Source organism: Hyperolius riggenbachi, chromosome 10 (assembly GCF_040937935.1).
Source record: "Hyperolius riggenbachi isolate aHypRig1 chromosome 10, aHypRig1.pri, whole genome shotgun sequence".
Classification (NCBI taxonomy): domain Eukaryota; kingdom Metazoa; phylum Chordata; class Amphibia; order Anura; family Hyperoliidae; genus Hyperolius; species Hyperolius riggenbachi.
Genome location: NC_090655.1, coordinates 104,443,863 through 104,457,033, shown reverse-complemented (window position 1 = coordinate 104,457,033; position 13,171 = coordinate 104,443,863). Strand labels below are relative to the sequence as shown.

The 13,171-nt window shown below is 46.3% G+C and overlaps 2 protein-coding genes across 2 annotated transcripts in view; one reads left to right on the top strand and one right to left on the bottom strand.

The window, feature by feature from the left end:
* The window catches only part of TWNK (twinkle mtDNA helicase), a 40,684-nt gene extending 30,284 nt beyond the window's left edge, over positions 1-10,400 (bottom strand). Inside the window, exon 1 of the mRNA XM_068255290.1 lies at positions 8,575-10,400. Within this exon, the coding sequence (XP_068111391.1) occupies positions 8,575-9,865 (1,291 nt within the window). The 5' untranslated portion in view covers positions 9,866-10,400. The remainder of the gene's footprint in view (positions 1-8,574) is intronic.
* The window catches only part of MRPL43 (mitochondrial ribosomal protein L43), a 28,021-nt gene continuing 25,048 nt past the window's right edge, over positions 10,199-13,171 (top strand). Inside the window, exon 1 of the mRNA XM_068255291.1 lies at positions 10,199-10,414. Within this exon, the coding sequence (XP_068111392.1) occupies positions 10,284-10,414 (131 nt within the window). The 5' untranslated portion in view covers positions 10,199-10,283. The remainder of the gene's footprint in view (positions 10,415-13,171) is intronic.

Below are 13,171 nucleotides of genomic sequence, written 5' to 3'. Positions count from 1 at the left end.
GTCTTTTGCTGGCTTCACACTGGCAATAAAATCTGTCTATTAGATGGGAAACCAACAGACTAGTGGACAGGTTAAAGGATCCTACTCTGAGTACAGGATCTGTTCAAACATGTCTGTTGCCAGCGATTCAGTTGCTTCAGTTCCGATGAGTAGTCTGCAGGCCTGTGCAGAACACGCTGATTCCAGCCACCGTAAATACTACAGATGCTGACAGAAATCGCTGAAAGCCTATGGTAAGGACAGTATCTATCCTCACTGGGTTGTTTGTCATTCATGTTTTTGCATTCTGTCACCTTCTTGCTGCCGGGGACTAGCACTGCAATACCATTATGAGCCCTGCCAGAAACATACTGCTTGGGCTTCCCCATTAGACTGAAGCAGACCAATAGGAACCCTGCCTTCCCAGGGAGGATCTCATTAGTCCACCACTCAGTAAACCAATGAGAATCCACCCTACGGAGGGAGAATTCCTATTTGTCTCAACCCAATTGGGAGCAACAGCTTCTGCTGGGGCTTCAAAACAGTATTGGGGGCACTTCTGTTTGGTAGCAGCAGAAGCGGTGACTGGAGATTTACATGTAAACACCACTGCTCCTTGCTATTTTCAAATAACGCCCCATAGTCTGTGGTGCAGTGCCTGCTGTCCAAACCACACCTCCTCCTCCCTCGCTGGCTACACCACATTCACAGGCAGATTGAGTTTTCCCTCTCCCCACACTCTGAATGAGGCCCAGTGCACTCCAAAAACCTTTAGCAGATCAACAAAACGCTAGAGGTTTGTGAAGCAGATTTTAGAGATATTCTAGGCATGTTTAAGGCCCATTCACACTTGTGCATTTTCAGAGCGATTTCAGCTCAGCTGAAAATTGCTAGCGATTTGAAAAACGTGTGCACAATGAAAGTGTATGGAAGTGTTCTCATCTAAGCGTTTAGCGATTTATTGAAACGTAAATGCGTTGCATGCAGCGTTTTCTGAGCGATTCTGGAGCGGTTAGCGATTCAATAAAAGTATTTGAATTGAACTAGAAATCGCAAAACGCTAATCGCTGGAAAAACGCTCTCTATACAGTAGGGCTGCACGATTTTAGGGGAAAATCGAAATTGCGATTTTTCTCTCAGAAATCGCAATTTCGATTTTCCCCCGATTTTTTCAAATACTGCTTTTTGCACTTGAGGGGGGGGGGGGGGGTTGTTCACGGTCCGCAATGCCCGGTCCGCTGTCTGTAACTTGCTTCTGGCCCCGCTGGTGCGCTGATTGGCCAGAAGCAGTGAATATGCATAAGTGTTAATGAGCGGGCGGGGGGGCGGATCCACTCGAGCGAGCGGCGGGCACATGCAGCATTACTAATCACTGGCTAGCGATGGAATGACGGCAGCGGTAGGCGGAGCTGTATGCTCTGTACAGCTCCGCCTACCGCTGCCATCATTCCATCGCTAGCCACTGCCAGTGATTAGTAATGCTGTATGTGCCCGGCCACTCTCTCGAGTGGATCCGCCCCCCGCTCATTAACACTTATGCATATTCACTGCTTCTGGCCAATCCGCGCACAGCGGGGCCAGAAGCAGTGATCCTCAACACTAGCGGCTTAACTAACAACATTAAGCTCGACTGAGATTTTCAGCTTGTGCTGCAAGGAGGGCACGTCTGAGTCAAGCGCAGATAGTACGGTACTATCTGCGCTTGACTCAGACGTGCCCTCCTTGCAGCACAAGCTGAAAATCTCAGTCGAGCTTAATGTTGTTAGTTAAGCCGCTAGTGTTGAGGATCACTGCTTCTGGCCCCGCTGTGCGCGGATTGGCCAGAAGCAGTGAATATGCATAAGTGTTAATGAGCGGGGGGCGGATCCACTCGAGAGAGCGGCCGGGCACATACAGCATTACTAATCACTGGCTAGCGATGGAATGATGGCAGCGGTAGGCGGAGCTGTACAGAGCATACAGCTCCGCCTACCGCTGCCGTCATTCCATCGCTAGCCAGTGATTAGTAATGCTGCATGTGCCCGCCGCTCGCTCGAGTGGATCCGCCCCCTCCGCCCGCTCATTAACACTTATGCATATTCACTGCTTCTGGCCAATCAGCGCACAGCGGGGCCAGAAGCAAGTTAGACAGCGGACCGAAAAACCGAAGGCACTGACTATCAGCAGATCGTCTTGCCTCGAACCGCGGTTTCGGTTTTGAACCGAAAAACCGTGCAGCCCTACTATACAGTGAAAAATCGCTAGGAACAAACGCCCAGCGTTTTGCATTAGCGTTTAGCGATTTCTAGTGTGAATGGGCCCTTAGAGAGATTTTCTAAACATGCCTAGCGTTTTTTGGAGTGTTTTTGTGTATCAGATTACAAATATTGTTACAGTACAGCTGTTACTGAACAGCTTCTGTAACAAAAACGCCTGGAAAACCGCTGTGATCTAGCGTTTTTCAGAGCAGTTTCCCACTTTCCTATACTTTAACATTGGGGCAGAAACGCCTCAGAAATCTAACGTTGCAGCCCCCGAGTTTGCGTTTGTGGAAAAAATGAACCTCTCTAGTGTGCACCGTCCCATTCACTTTCATTAGCCAAGCGGTTTTCCCCCTGCAAGGGTTTTAGAAACGCTCCAGAACCGCCCTGGTGTGCACCAGCCCTATGAAGGTATGCACCACTCCTCACACCAGGGAGATGAACAAGGCTCCAACAACCACTCCTGTTTACAGCCAAATAACGGTATTTATTAGTGTTTTTTTAGGACTAGGTCCATACTATGATGGATGCACAATTGTGTTCCCAGCGTATTATTTGCGGAAATGCTGGGTTTGATGCAGTGTCTGTTGCAGACGGTCAAACGGACGCCATTGTGCATCAGTTATTGCAACCACTTGGGTTTTCCCGCTGCCACTCAGATTACCAATCCGCTGCCACCTGGCTAGCTTCACACTGGGGCAATACACTGCGTTATAAAGTACATTTAACACCGCTAAAAACAACATTTGCAGTGGTATGTGATGTGATGCACACAAAGAAGCACCTGACCAATGTGTGCCTTAATTGAATAACATTGTGCGTGCAAAGGTGTGCAATTCTAGTTCACACTGCATGTTCTGCATTGTAAATCCATTGCATTGCATAGCAACTGATGAGGTGTGAACTGTTCACAGATTTTGAATCTCACTAAATGTGAAAGTACTCTAACTGCTAAGAAAGCACCTTGGCAGCAACAGATCTGGAAGAGTAGAGGAGGAGGACAGAGAGGAGGAGCAGAGGGAATCAGAGGTCTTCCTAGGGAGGCCAGTGCCACCTTTTACTGGCAACAGCTTGTGCGTAGGAGAATTCATGGAGAAAACGTGATTAGCTGAAGGACTTGGGTAAAGGGTACATTTGTTTTGCACCTGCAAGAAGCATGCTGACAGTGGAGTCACACCAGAGTACAAGCATCTGATCTGCATGCTCATTCTGGGCCGGTGACTTAAAATCCTGCCTCTAGATTTTAAGTCACCGGCCCAGAATGAGCATGCAGATCAGATGTTTGTACTCTAGTCTGACTCCACTGTCAGCATGCTTTAGGACAGAAGTCAGGCAGCTGGCATTATTTATTAGAGAATGAACATGGCAGCCTCCGTATTCCTCTCACTTCAGACTCCCTTTAAAGGGAAGGTTCAAGCAAAATAAAAAAATGAGTTTCACTTACCTGGGGCTTCTACCAGCCCCATGCAGCCATCCTGTGGCCTCGTAGTCACTCACTGCTGCTCCAGTCCCCCGCTGGCAGCTTGCCGACCTCGGAGGTCGGCGGGACGCATTGCGTAAATTTTTACACATTCCCGCTAGTGCAGGTACATTAACGCATACATTTTTACGCGTTACTGGTTTAATGCGTACATTTTTACGCATTGAACCAGTAACGCGTAAAAATGTATATGTTAATGTTCCTGCACTAGCAGGAATGCGTAAAAATGTACGCAATGCGTCCCGCCGACCTCCGAGGTTGGCAAGCTGCCAGCGGGGGACTGGAGCAGCAGTGAGTGACAATAAGGGCACAGGATGGCTGCATGGGGCTGGTAGAAGCCCCAGGTAAGTGAAACTCATTTTTTTTATTTTGCTTGGACATTCCCTTTAAAGACATGGTGATAAAAAGCAAATTTGAGCCTTAGAAATCTATGGGCTAATCAGCTTCCACACCAATTCAGCTACACTCAGAAAACAATAAAGGAAATGGATCAATACCTTCAACAGGAACAGCCCTGACAACAAATAAAAGGCTTTCTTTTTGTAGAGTGAGGAACAACTCCTGTGCATACCTTTCTGTTCCCAACAACACCAATTCTATGGAAAGCGCGGGGACCGGAAGTGAGTGGAAATTGCAGGGACAGGAAGTGAGTGGAAATCGCAGGGACAGGAAGTGAGTTAAAATAACTCTAGTGGGGAAGCAGACTGAGGCAGAAAATCAAACAAGTTTTTACCACTTTTCCATATTATCCAAATCAAAATAAAAAAAAACCAAAACAAGAAAATGGCCTTTCATTTCATTTGTACTCAACATTTATCTTCCTTACTAGTACGCTATCCAGGAAACATAACTGTTGAGTACAAATGAAACTAAGGCCATTTTCTCAATTTTTTTTATTTTGTTTTGGATAGTATGGAAAAGTGCTAAAAACTTATGCCGCAGTCGATTTTACGTACTGACTTGAGCCAAGAACTTTGGGCAAGGCCTTTGGTGTATGATTTGAAGCCTTGACCAGAGTATGAAACCTGGCTCAAGTCAGTATGTAAAACAGTAAGGAGTCTTTGGGCAAGGTGTCCTGAGCGCGCCCAAGCTGGGCTGCAGCTCTCTCAAGCTGCTCCACATCTTGTCTCAGAAATTTGACTATTTAAATACATTTGGGCACGGACAGGACCCAAAATACAGAGGAATCCTATTCATCACCTCTATGGATCACTTTGGATGGCTGAGATTTAAACTGGATTAAAATTGGACTTCGACTGAAAATGCCTAGCCTGCTAGGAGCTGACCTCAAATTTTGAAATTCTTCAACCCTCAGCTCCTGATCCTTTCTGTAAGTAACGGGAATGGCAAAAAAAACACCTTGTGAGCTTTCTATGTTATATGACTATCCTTCTTTCTACATTTATTCCAAACTTTTTAAATTGAAACAAGGAACTGTTTTAAATTGTTTTCAAAACTTGAGCATCTCCTTTTTTCTGAGAAGTACAGCTTGCAAAAGACCCCTTCCCTTTGATCTCAGCAGGATGTCTATCAGCTGTCCAAATGTCACCACTAAAATACTCAGCTGAGATGCTTATCTATATTGCAACCTCCGTTCCCAAGAAACTCTTAAGCTGCATCTACACGAGTAGATGCGGCCGCGATGCTCCTTATCAATCGAGCCGCTGATGCGGCTCGATTGATAAGATCTGACAGGACGGATCTCCGCACCGCCGATTCCCTGCTCGCTCCCCGCGAGGGGACAATGGCAGGGAATCGAGCGGAAGATAAGCGGCGCCGGCGGGGAATCGAATGCGGGGCACGCGGAAGAGGCGATCCGACGGCTAATCGAGCCGCTGGATCGCAGCCTCATCTAACCGTGTAGATGAGGCTTTAGATTCTGCTTTGATTACCCCTCTAAAATCCCTTGGGATTCTCAAGAAAACAAGGCGGGGGAAGACGTGCAGGCACCCATAACTCAAAGCCAAAGCAATCACATATCTGCAAATCAGCTGTACCAGTAAGGGACCCAAATAACAGAGATAGCTGCCACACTCCTGATTACAACCCCCAGCAAGGAGCTAGGAACACAGGCCTCAAAGTTAAGGCAAACAACATTAAAGCAGTACTCTGCAATGCCAGATCCATAAACAACAAAACAGCAGTTATTCACGATCTAATAGAGGCTTCAGATCTAGCTTTAATTACAGAGACATGGTTGGATCAGAACTCAGGACCCACTCTCGCGGCTGCGGTACCAGACAATTACTCAGTTTTACACTGCGAAAGACAAAACCGCAAGTGAGGAGGATTAGCTCTGTGCTTCAAATCCAGTTTGAATATTAAACCCCTTGCTGTAGCCCCCACCCACTCCTTTGAATGTCTGGCAGCCCAGCTCTCAGCTGAGACAAAAATAAACATACTGCTTGTCTACCGACCCCTGATGCTGGCTCAGCTTTTCTCAAGGAAATAGCAGAACTTGTATCTTGCATAACACTGAAACACCCTAGGTGGATAATTCTGGGAGACTTTAACGCATGGGTCGATACACACTCTTCCCAATTAGGAACTGAGCTACTTCTCTCCATGAATGAACTGGGCTTCTCTCAAGCCGTCAACCTCCCTACCCACAAAAAAGGACACACTTTGGACCTCATTTTTCATTCAGAACTCCTAATATCCAATGTGGAAATTGATCCAGTAGTTTGATCAGACCACCACACTGTCCACTTCTCCTTTACAGCACCGGCTACAAAACACCAAGTGAAAGAACTAATAAAATATCGTTCCTTGAAAGGTTTGACACCCCAACACCTTCAGAACAGCCTCAATCTAGGCGGACTGACAGATCACAACTTAGGCCTTGAATCCATGGTCCTTAACTATAACCACGATGTCTCAGCCGCTTTTGACGCCATAGCTCCCTTAAAGGTTAAACGTTCCGCACCATTACATCACGCTCGCTGGTTTGACAACTCTATAAAGGAACTAAAGAAACAGGGACGCTGACTGGAATGAAGGTGGCGCAAACATCAGTCCCCAGATGACAAACTCTCCCTAATTGCTCACCTGAAAAAATATCTAACGATGATTAACAAAAAGAAGTCCTTACTCCTGTCTCACGAAATTGCAAATGCAGCCAACAGACCTGCCCAACTCTTCCGCACGGTTGGCAGTCTCTGCAATCCATCTTGCAGGAAATCCAGCATTAGACCTTCACAGGAACTGTGCGAGAAATGTGTCCACTTCTTCTCAGACAAAGTCTCCTCCCTACGATCTGCCATTCAATTCACAGCCCCAGAAACCCATGCAGAGCCATATAACAGGTGTAAAAATAGCCTACCACCATGGTCTGATTTTAAGGTAATCACTGAAAAAAGACATCTTGGATATCCTCTCAAACCTTCGCCACACTACCTGCGATCTGGACCCTGGCCCCACTAAGTTCATGTTGAAATGCCCTGAACTATTTACACCAGCATTCCACAAAATAGTCAACGGTTCCTTACAAGAAGGGTGGTTTCCCTCTACTCTGAAAGAAGCAATCGTCAGGCCTCTACTCAAGAAACCATCCTTAGATCCAGATGCTCTTAACAGCTAAAGACCTGTCTCAAACCTCCCCTTTCTGGGAAAAGTTATTGAAAAGGCTGTCTACCTCCAACTTGAAGCCAGGCTCTCCAGAAACAACATCCTTGACCCTCTTCAATCTGGCTTCAGGAAATATCACAGCTGTGAAACAGCCCTCACCCAGATTTGCAATGATCTGCTCATTGCAAGAGACAAGGGTCAATGTTCCATCCTGATTTTGCTCGACCTCTCAGCGGCTTTTGACACAGTCGATCATGAAATCTTGATCAACAGGCTACAAGAGTACAGTGGCATAGATGGCATTGTTCTCCGGTGGTTCAACTCCTTCCTGGCTGGCAGAACACAAAGAGTAGCCTTAGGGCCCTTCCTCTCCAACCCTGTACCACTAAAATACGGTGTACCTCATGGCGCAATATTATCCCCTTTACTTTTCACCATATACATGCTGCCACTTGGAAAAATCATACAAAAACATGGCCTGACATATCATTGCTATGCTGATGACACCCAGCTATATTTGTCATTCAAACCTGGCGTCACAGACCCTACTCCACAAATAAACGCATGCTTAGCTGAGCTTCAGGAGTGGATGAATAATAATTGGCTAAAACTTAATGCTGACAAAACTGAGGTTCTTGTTATCGAGGGCCAGGGCTCAACAGCAAAGCAGCCCCAGTCTCTACTTTAGGGGACCCAGCAGTAAACTTCACAGGAAAATTTTGCTAAAGTGATTGGGTGGACAGCACCCTCCCGAACTACTAGGTTTTCAGAAAGGCTGTAGTAAACTACGCCCACACCATTCGGCCAATTACAACGCTTTGTGCCAAACAGGGTGGTGCGATTGGAGAACGGTTTCCTACAAGGTTTCCAGCTGGGTCCCCTAAACTAGTGCCATCTTTTCTCCAGAGTTATCACCCATTAGGTAATTTTTTATCTCTACATAACAACTCTTCAGCACTTAGCAATTAAAAAGTACTCATGATGCAGTAAACAAGGAATAAACTAATTTTGTGTATTTTATTTAATGTGAAAGCTTTACAGGTGTTATATTGATAAGGTGTGAAAAAATCTCCTGAGAGAAAACTCAGGAGAAAAGTTAATTGAATAGGGGCCAATATGTTATCTTTAAAATGTGGAGACTGCTAATAGCCTATAATGGGCATGATTCACAAAGCTTTTTCACCTGTTTTCCTCTTTTCACCTTTTCTGTGTTACTGGTTTAAATTCCAAAAGAGCAAAAATATAATGTAATTAAGGTAAGAAATCCCTCCATAGACCACTCCCAACTCGTAAGCCACTATATTTTACCTGTAAACACTGTCAATTCCCCTTTCCTGTGCCCCTTTAGAAGCTTATTTAATTCAGGGAATCTGGACCACTTGATTCCAGCGATTTGCTCTACGTTTTCCAACTGTCCAAACACCTCATCCCTAAGATGTTGGAATGAGATGATTGACTTGTGGCTGGCTGGGAGAGGCTTTTTCAGCATTTTACTTAAATTCATTCCAAGGTTAAGTGCTCGCATAGGGCTGGGCTGCTGATCTCCTGGTTGGATCATTGAGCACCTCTTGACATTTAGCTTTTTAGAAAACGATTTGGATGCTTCCCAGGCACGCAGATCATCACCAAGCCACAGAATAATCCGTTTAAACTGTTCAAGATATGGTAAGAGAGCAGGAGGCAAACAGCTTATTCCTCGAGGTAGAGATATTGTGGTAGCACCAGTTTCCTGATACACGGCTAAGCTATCTACTTCCCTGCTGGTTATCACAACTTCTGTTTCTTTCTTGCCCAGTACAGGTAGGCCAAATAAATTTTGGTAACCTGAAGGCTGGGGGTAAGTAGTCTCAATATAATTCACAACGTCCCCCCGACACACAGCAGAAAGCAGCTTTAGACCTTTCAAAGTAGAATCCCTTGGACTAAACCAGGGAAACACCAGACTCTTGGTGGGTTGGAAACACTTTACTCCAAACTTGTTCAGTGTAGTGTTGTTGATATTAGAGATGCTAAACATCGCTTTAATGAGCCTAGCATCCTCTTCTTCCAGGTCATGAAACCAAACAGCTCTTTTCCAGATCCTAGAGAGCTCCATATCATTTAGTAGTCTTTCCCTGTTCTCAGCATCACTGCCCTCCAAGTAGCTGGCTATCTTATCTGGACTGAGAAAGGAGCCACCCTTTTTGATGTGCAGTTCCATAACGTCCTTGAAGTTCTCCCAAGAACCTTCCAATAATGTTTCTTTGCAGAGAAAGCGACCTGTGGTCTTGTCAATGAAAAGGCTGTTGTCCTTGTTGGGAGTAAAGGGGCTGGGGATAAGAAAGCAGCTGTAGCCATCATGAAAGGAGATACTATTGGCCCGGAGGTACTGTTTGATTTCTGTGCCAGATGCTGGCATAATGGAGCCATCCAGAACCGTTAACATTTTCTTAAACGTTCTGCTAGAAACCCCAATAGAAGCCTGCGAACTTTTCCAGACAGCAAAACATTTCAGCTTGACTTTCTCCCTTGCACAGAAGATCTGATGCTCTGATCGCCGGGCTGCAGGCAGTCTGTAGAGCACACATCTCATCAGTCTGGATGACAGCATCATCTTCATCCACCAGGCTCACACCATCACCCTCTACTAACTGCGATACCGATCAAGATCGGACAACGAGGCACATGTCCTGCCTGGGCGCCGCCATGACACGTCCTACAAAACTCATCGGCGCTCTGCACTTCACCCCGGAACGTAAACAGTTACACAGCAGTGCAACCATGCCGATATACTAGTTTGTAAATTCAGCTTGTAGTGATGATAGCGACATTTACGCGCACTGCCTGCTGTCATATTATATTCATAGTGTAACTCTTATAGCTGTCTCTTAGCTAAATAGCTAGTGTTGTGTAAAGGGTTATCTGCCCTCAGTAAAGATGGCAGCGGTGTGATGGCACAGCAGTTTTACGTCTTCCGGGTCCTGTTCGGGGTCACCCTGGAGCTGGTCAGGGGAAGATAGTGGTGAAGTTCGGTAGTTATGACAGCTCGAGGGTCCCCCAGCCGCTTCTTGCAGAGTGTGCTGCAGAATGGGGTGGGGAGGTACGTGTGCCAGCTCAAGCGGGTCACCCTCACATTCAGCAAGGACGCCCAGCCCTCCCGTGGAGTCAGGTAACCCTGCTGCTGCTGCTGGTGATCATAAACTATACAGTCAGATTTGATTATGTATTATTTATAAATTTCCTAAATTATAAAGCTTTTTAACTTTATTTAAGCCCAATTACCCCCTGGGCCTGCACCCGTCAGGAGTAGAATAGGGGTATGCATGCCACATGTTGAGAACCTAGGAGATGCATGTCAAAAAAGGGTGGCCGGAAATTTGGCTTCCCAGTACTACCAGGAATACCAGTGTTTGCTAAGCTTTTAATGTCTTTCGAAGGCTTTCAGTGGCTTTCAGGAGAGCGTTTAGTTTTCTGGGCTTTTGGTGGCTTTTGCAGGAAGCATAGCTTTTATGGGCTTTCATTGTTTTTTTTTAGTGGCATTTGCTGGCTTTCAGACGCCTTATAGAAGCTGCATGTTGCTTTTGAGACGAGACCAGATCAACTGCCAGGCTTTCATGAAAGCCTGCAAAAGCTTGTACTAAATGCTCCCATTCACTTGCATGGGACAGCAGTAGATCCCTAAAACGTTACTTTTAAAACTCTGCGTTTAATGACAGCAAAACTTCCATGTGAACCAGCCCTAATCCCCTACGGCTAACCTTAACCTACCTACCCCCCAAGGCTAACCTTAACCACCACCCCGCCACACACAGCTAACCTTAACCCTCCCTCCCCCATTCCCCCCCCCCCCCCATGCCCAACCTTAAAGGGGTACTTAACTACTTTAGCCTTTTGGACGTTTCTACTATGTCCAAAAGGCTGTTACGGTGCTGCGTGCGATCCTGCTCCTGTGTCGCTGCCCGTTAGCCCAGAGATCAATGAATGGGAACATGGCTCCCATTCATTGGTCTAAGTAACGGTAGAAAGACCGATGGCTTCTTTGAGAAGCCGCAGTCTTTCTGAAGAAAAAAAAAAAAGTTTCCCGTCCTCCCTATACTTCCTGGAAGCAAGTGCTTGCTTCCAGAAAAAAAAAGCCAGATACTTACCTAAAGGAGAGGGAAGGCTCTGGGTCCTACATCAGCCTTCCCTCTCCTCTACTGGTTCCTGTTACAGCACTGGCTCCCCCCTAAGTAGCATTCGACTAATTTGGTCAAATGCTGTTGTCTCCGCCGCGGAAGGGAGGCTTCGGAAGTCTTCGGGAGCCCGAGTGCTCCTGAAGATGGGCTGCACCATACTGCGCATGCTCGAGCCGCTTGTCTTCGGGAGGACTCGGCTCCTGAAGACTTCCAAAGTCCTCCACGGCGGCGGATTTGAACGGAGGAGCTGCCGCTGCGAAGAGGGCATCGGGAGAGGAGAAAGAAGGCTCATTAGGTTAGCTTTCCCTTTCCTATTTTTCTTGTTTTTTTTTTTTTTTTTTGTATAAACTCCCAAAGGTTTTAACAATAGGCCATCCTTCCAAAGTCTTTGCCTCAGGGCCTGAGCCCATAAGCCCACTGCTGTGTTATAACAACGCATAGGTTTTTCAAGAGCAAAATGCGTTTTAAGCCATTTTAGTGTGTTTAAATGCCTCAAACGCATTTAAAAAAACTTTTGAAAAATGCATGCGTTTTAAAAAAGCAGTGCAGATGCACTCATACCTGCCTGTTGCCAATCCTGAGAAAGCTCTGCATTGGTGGCACCCTTAGCTTGCAGTTGAGTCATTAGGGATGGCAATGCTTAGGATAACTCGTGGAGAAGCATGTGTTCAGTTTGATCAGCTGATTGATTTGTAAGGCTCTGATTTGCTGGTTATAACCATGTGTTAAACCAGGAAGTTATCACAGCAAATCAGAAGCTTACAAATCTTGTGAGCTGATAAAACTGATCACATGCTTCTCCATGAGTTCTTCTAAGAATTGCCACCCCTATGAGATATCTTTAGGAGAAGGGTCTGGCACTTGCTGGACTTTCTTTGGTGCACTGAAGCCTTCTTTGCAATATTTGAACCTCTCATTGAAGTATTTGATGAATGAATGATTGATTTACATGAATAAATGATTGATTTACATGCAATCTTAGTAACTGTAACGATTGTGGAACTTTCTCCGTGATCAGCGCACAACGCGTGCGCTGACATGGCGGAAATCCTCCACAAGCGTATATTTGCAGGCACCCAGCAAAAGGTGCTACGCACCTGTAGAGGGAAATTACTGTCGGCAGATGGCGCTGGGGAGTGCAGAGGAACCAATCCTCTGTACCTCCACAAGTGCCAGACAGGAATTGTACGAAGCGCAGAACGCAATCGCAAGAGAGGCGATTGCGAATGAGATTGAGCAAAGGGACAGGCTGTATGTGTGTGCGCCAATCCAGTCGCCACCCCGCGACCGCGCACACACAACAGCAGATACGAAATAGGAACGCGATCGCGAGAGGTGCGATCGCCAGACGTGACACAAGTAGGATCAGAATAGAATACGAGGGTAGCAAAGGCACATCAAATAATACAATAAGGAGATACGGAAAATAACGAACGCTTGCTAACCGCGAACACCGCACTCATTCGCAACAGTGCACGCGGTTATGCGCGATCTCCACGTGATAAGCACAATAGAGACAAGCACGCCTAACTAACCATTAACAGACAAACATGAAACAGAGGACGCGAGCGCTTGCTTAACGGTTACCTCACCGAGCCTCCAGCAAGCGTAGCGGACAAGACAGACACACGAAAACAGGGACAAACGAGAGATAGGATTCACAGCACTAGCGAAAAGTGGCTAGCGTGATCCAGGTACAGAGTAGCAGAACAGAAGGATCCCCAGCACTAGCGAAAAGTAGCTAGCGCGAT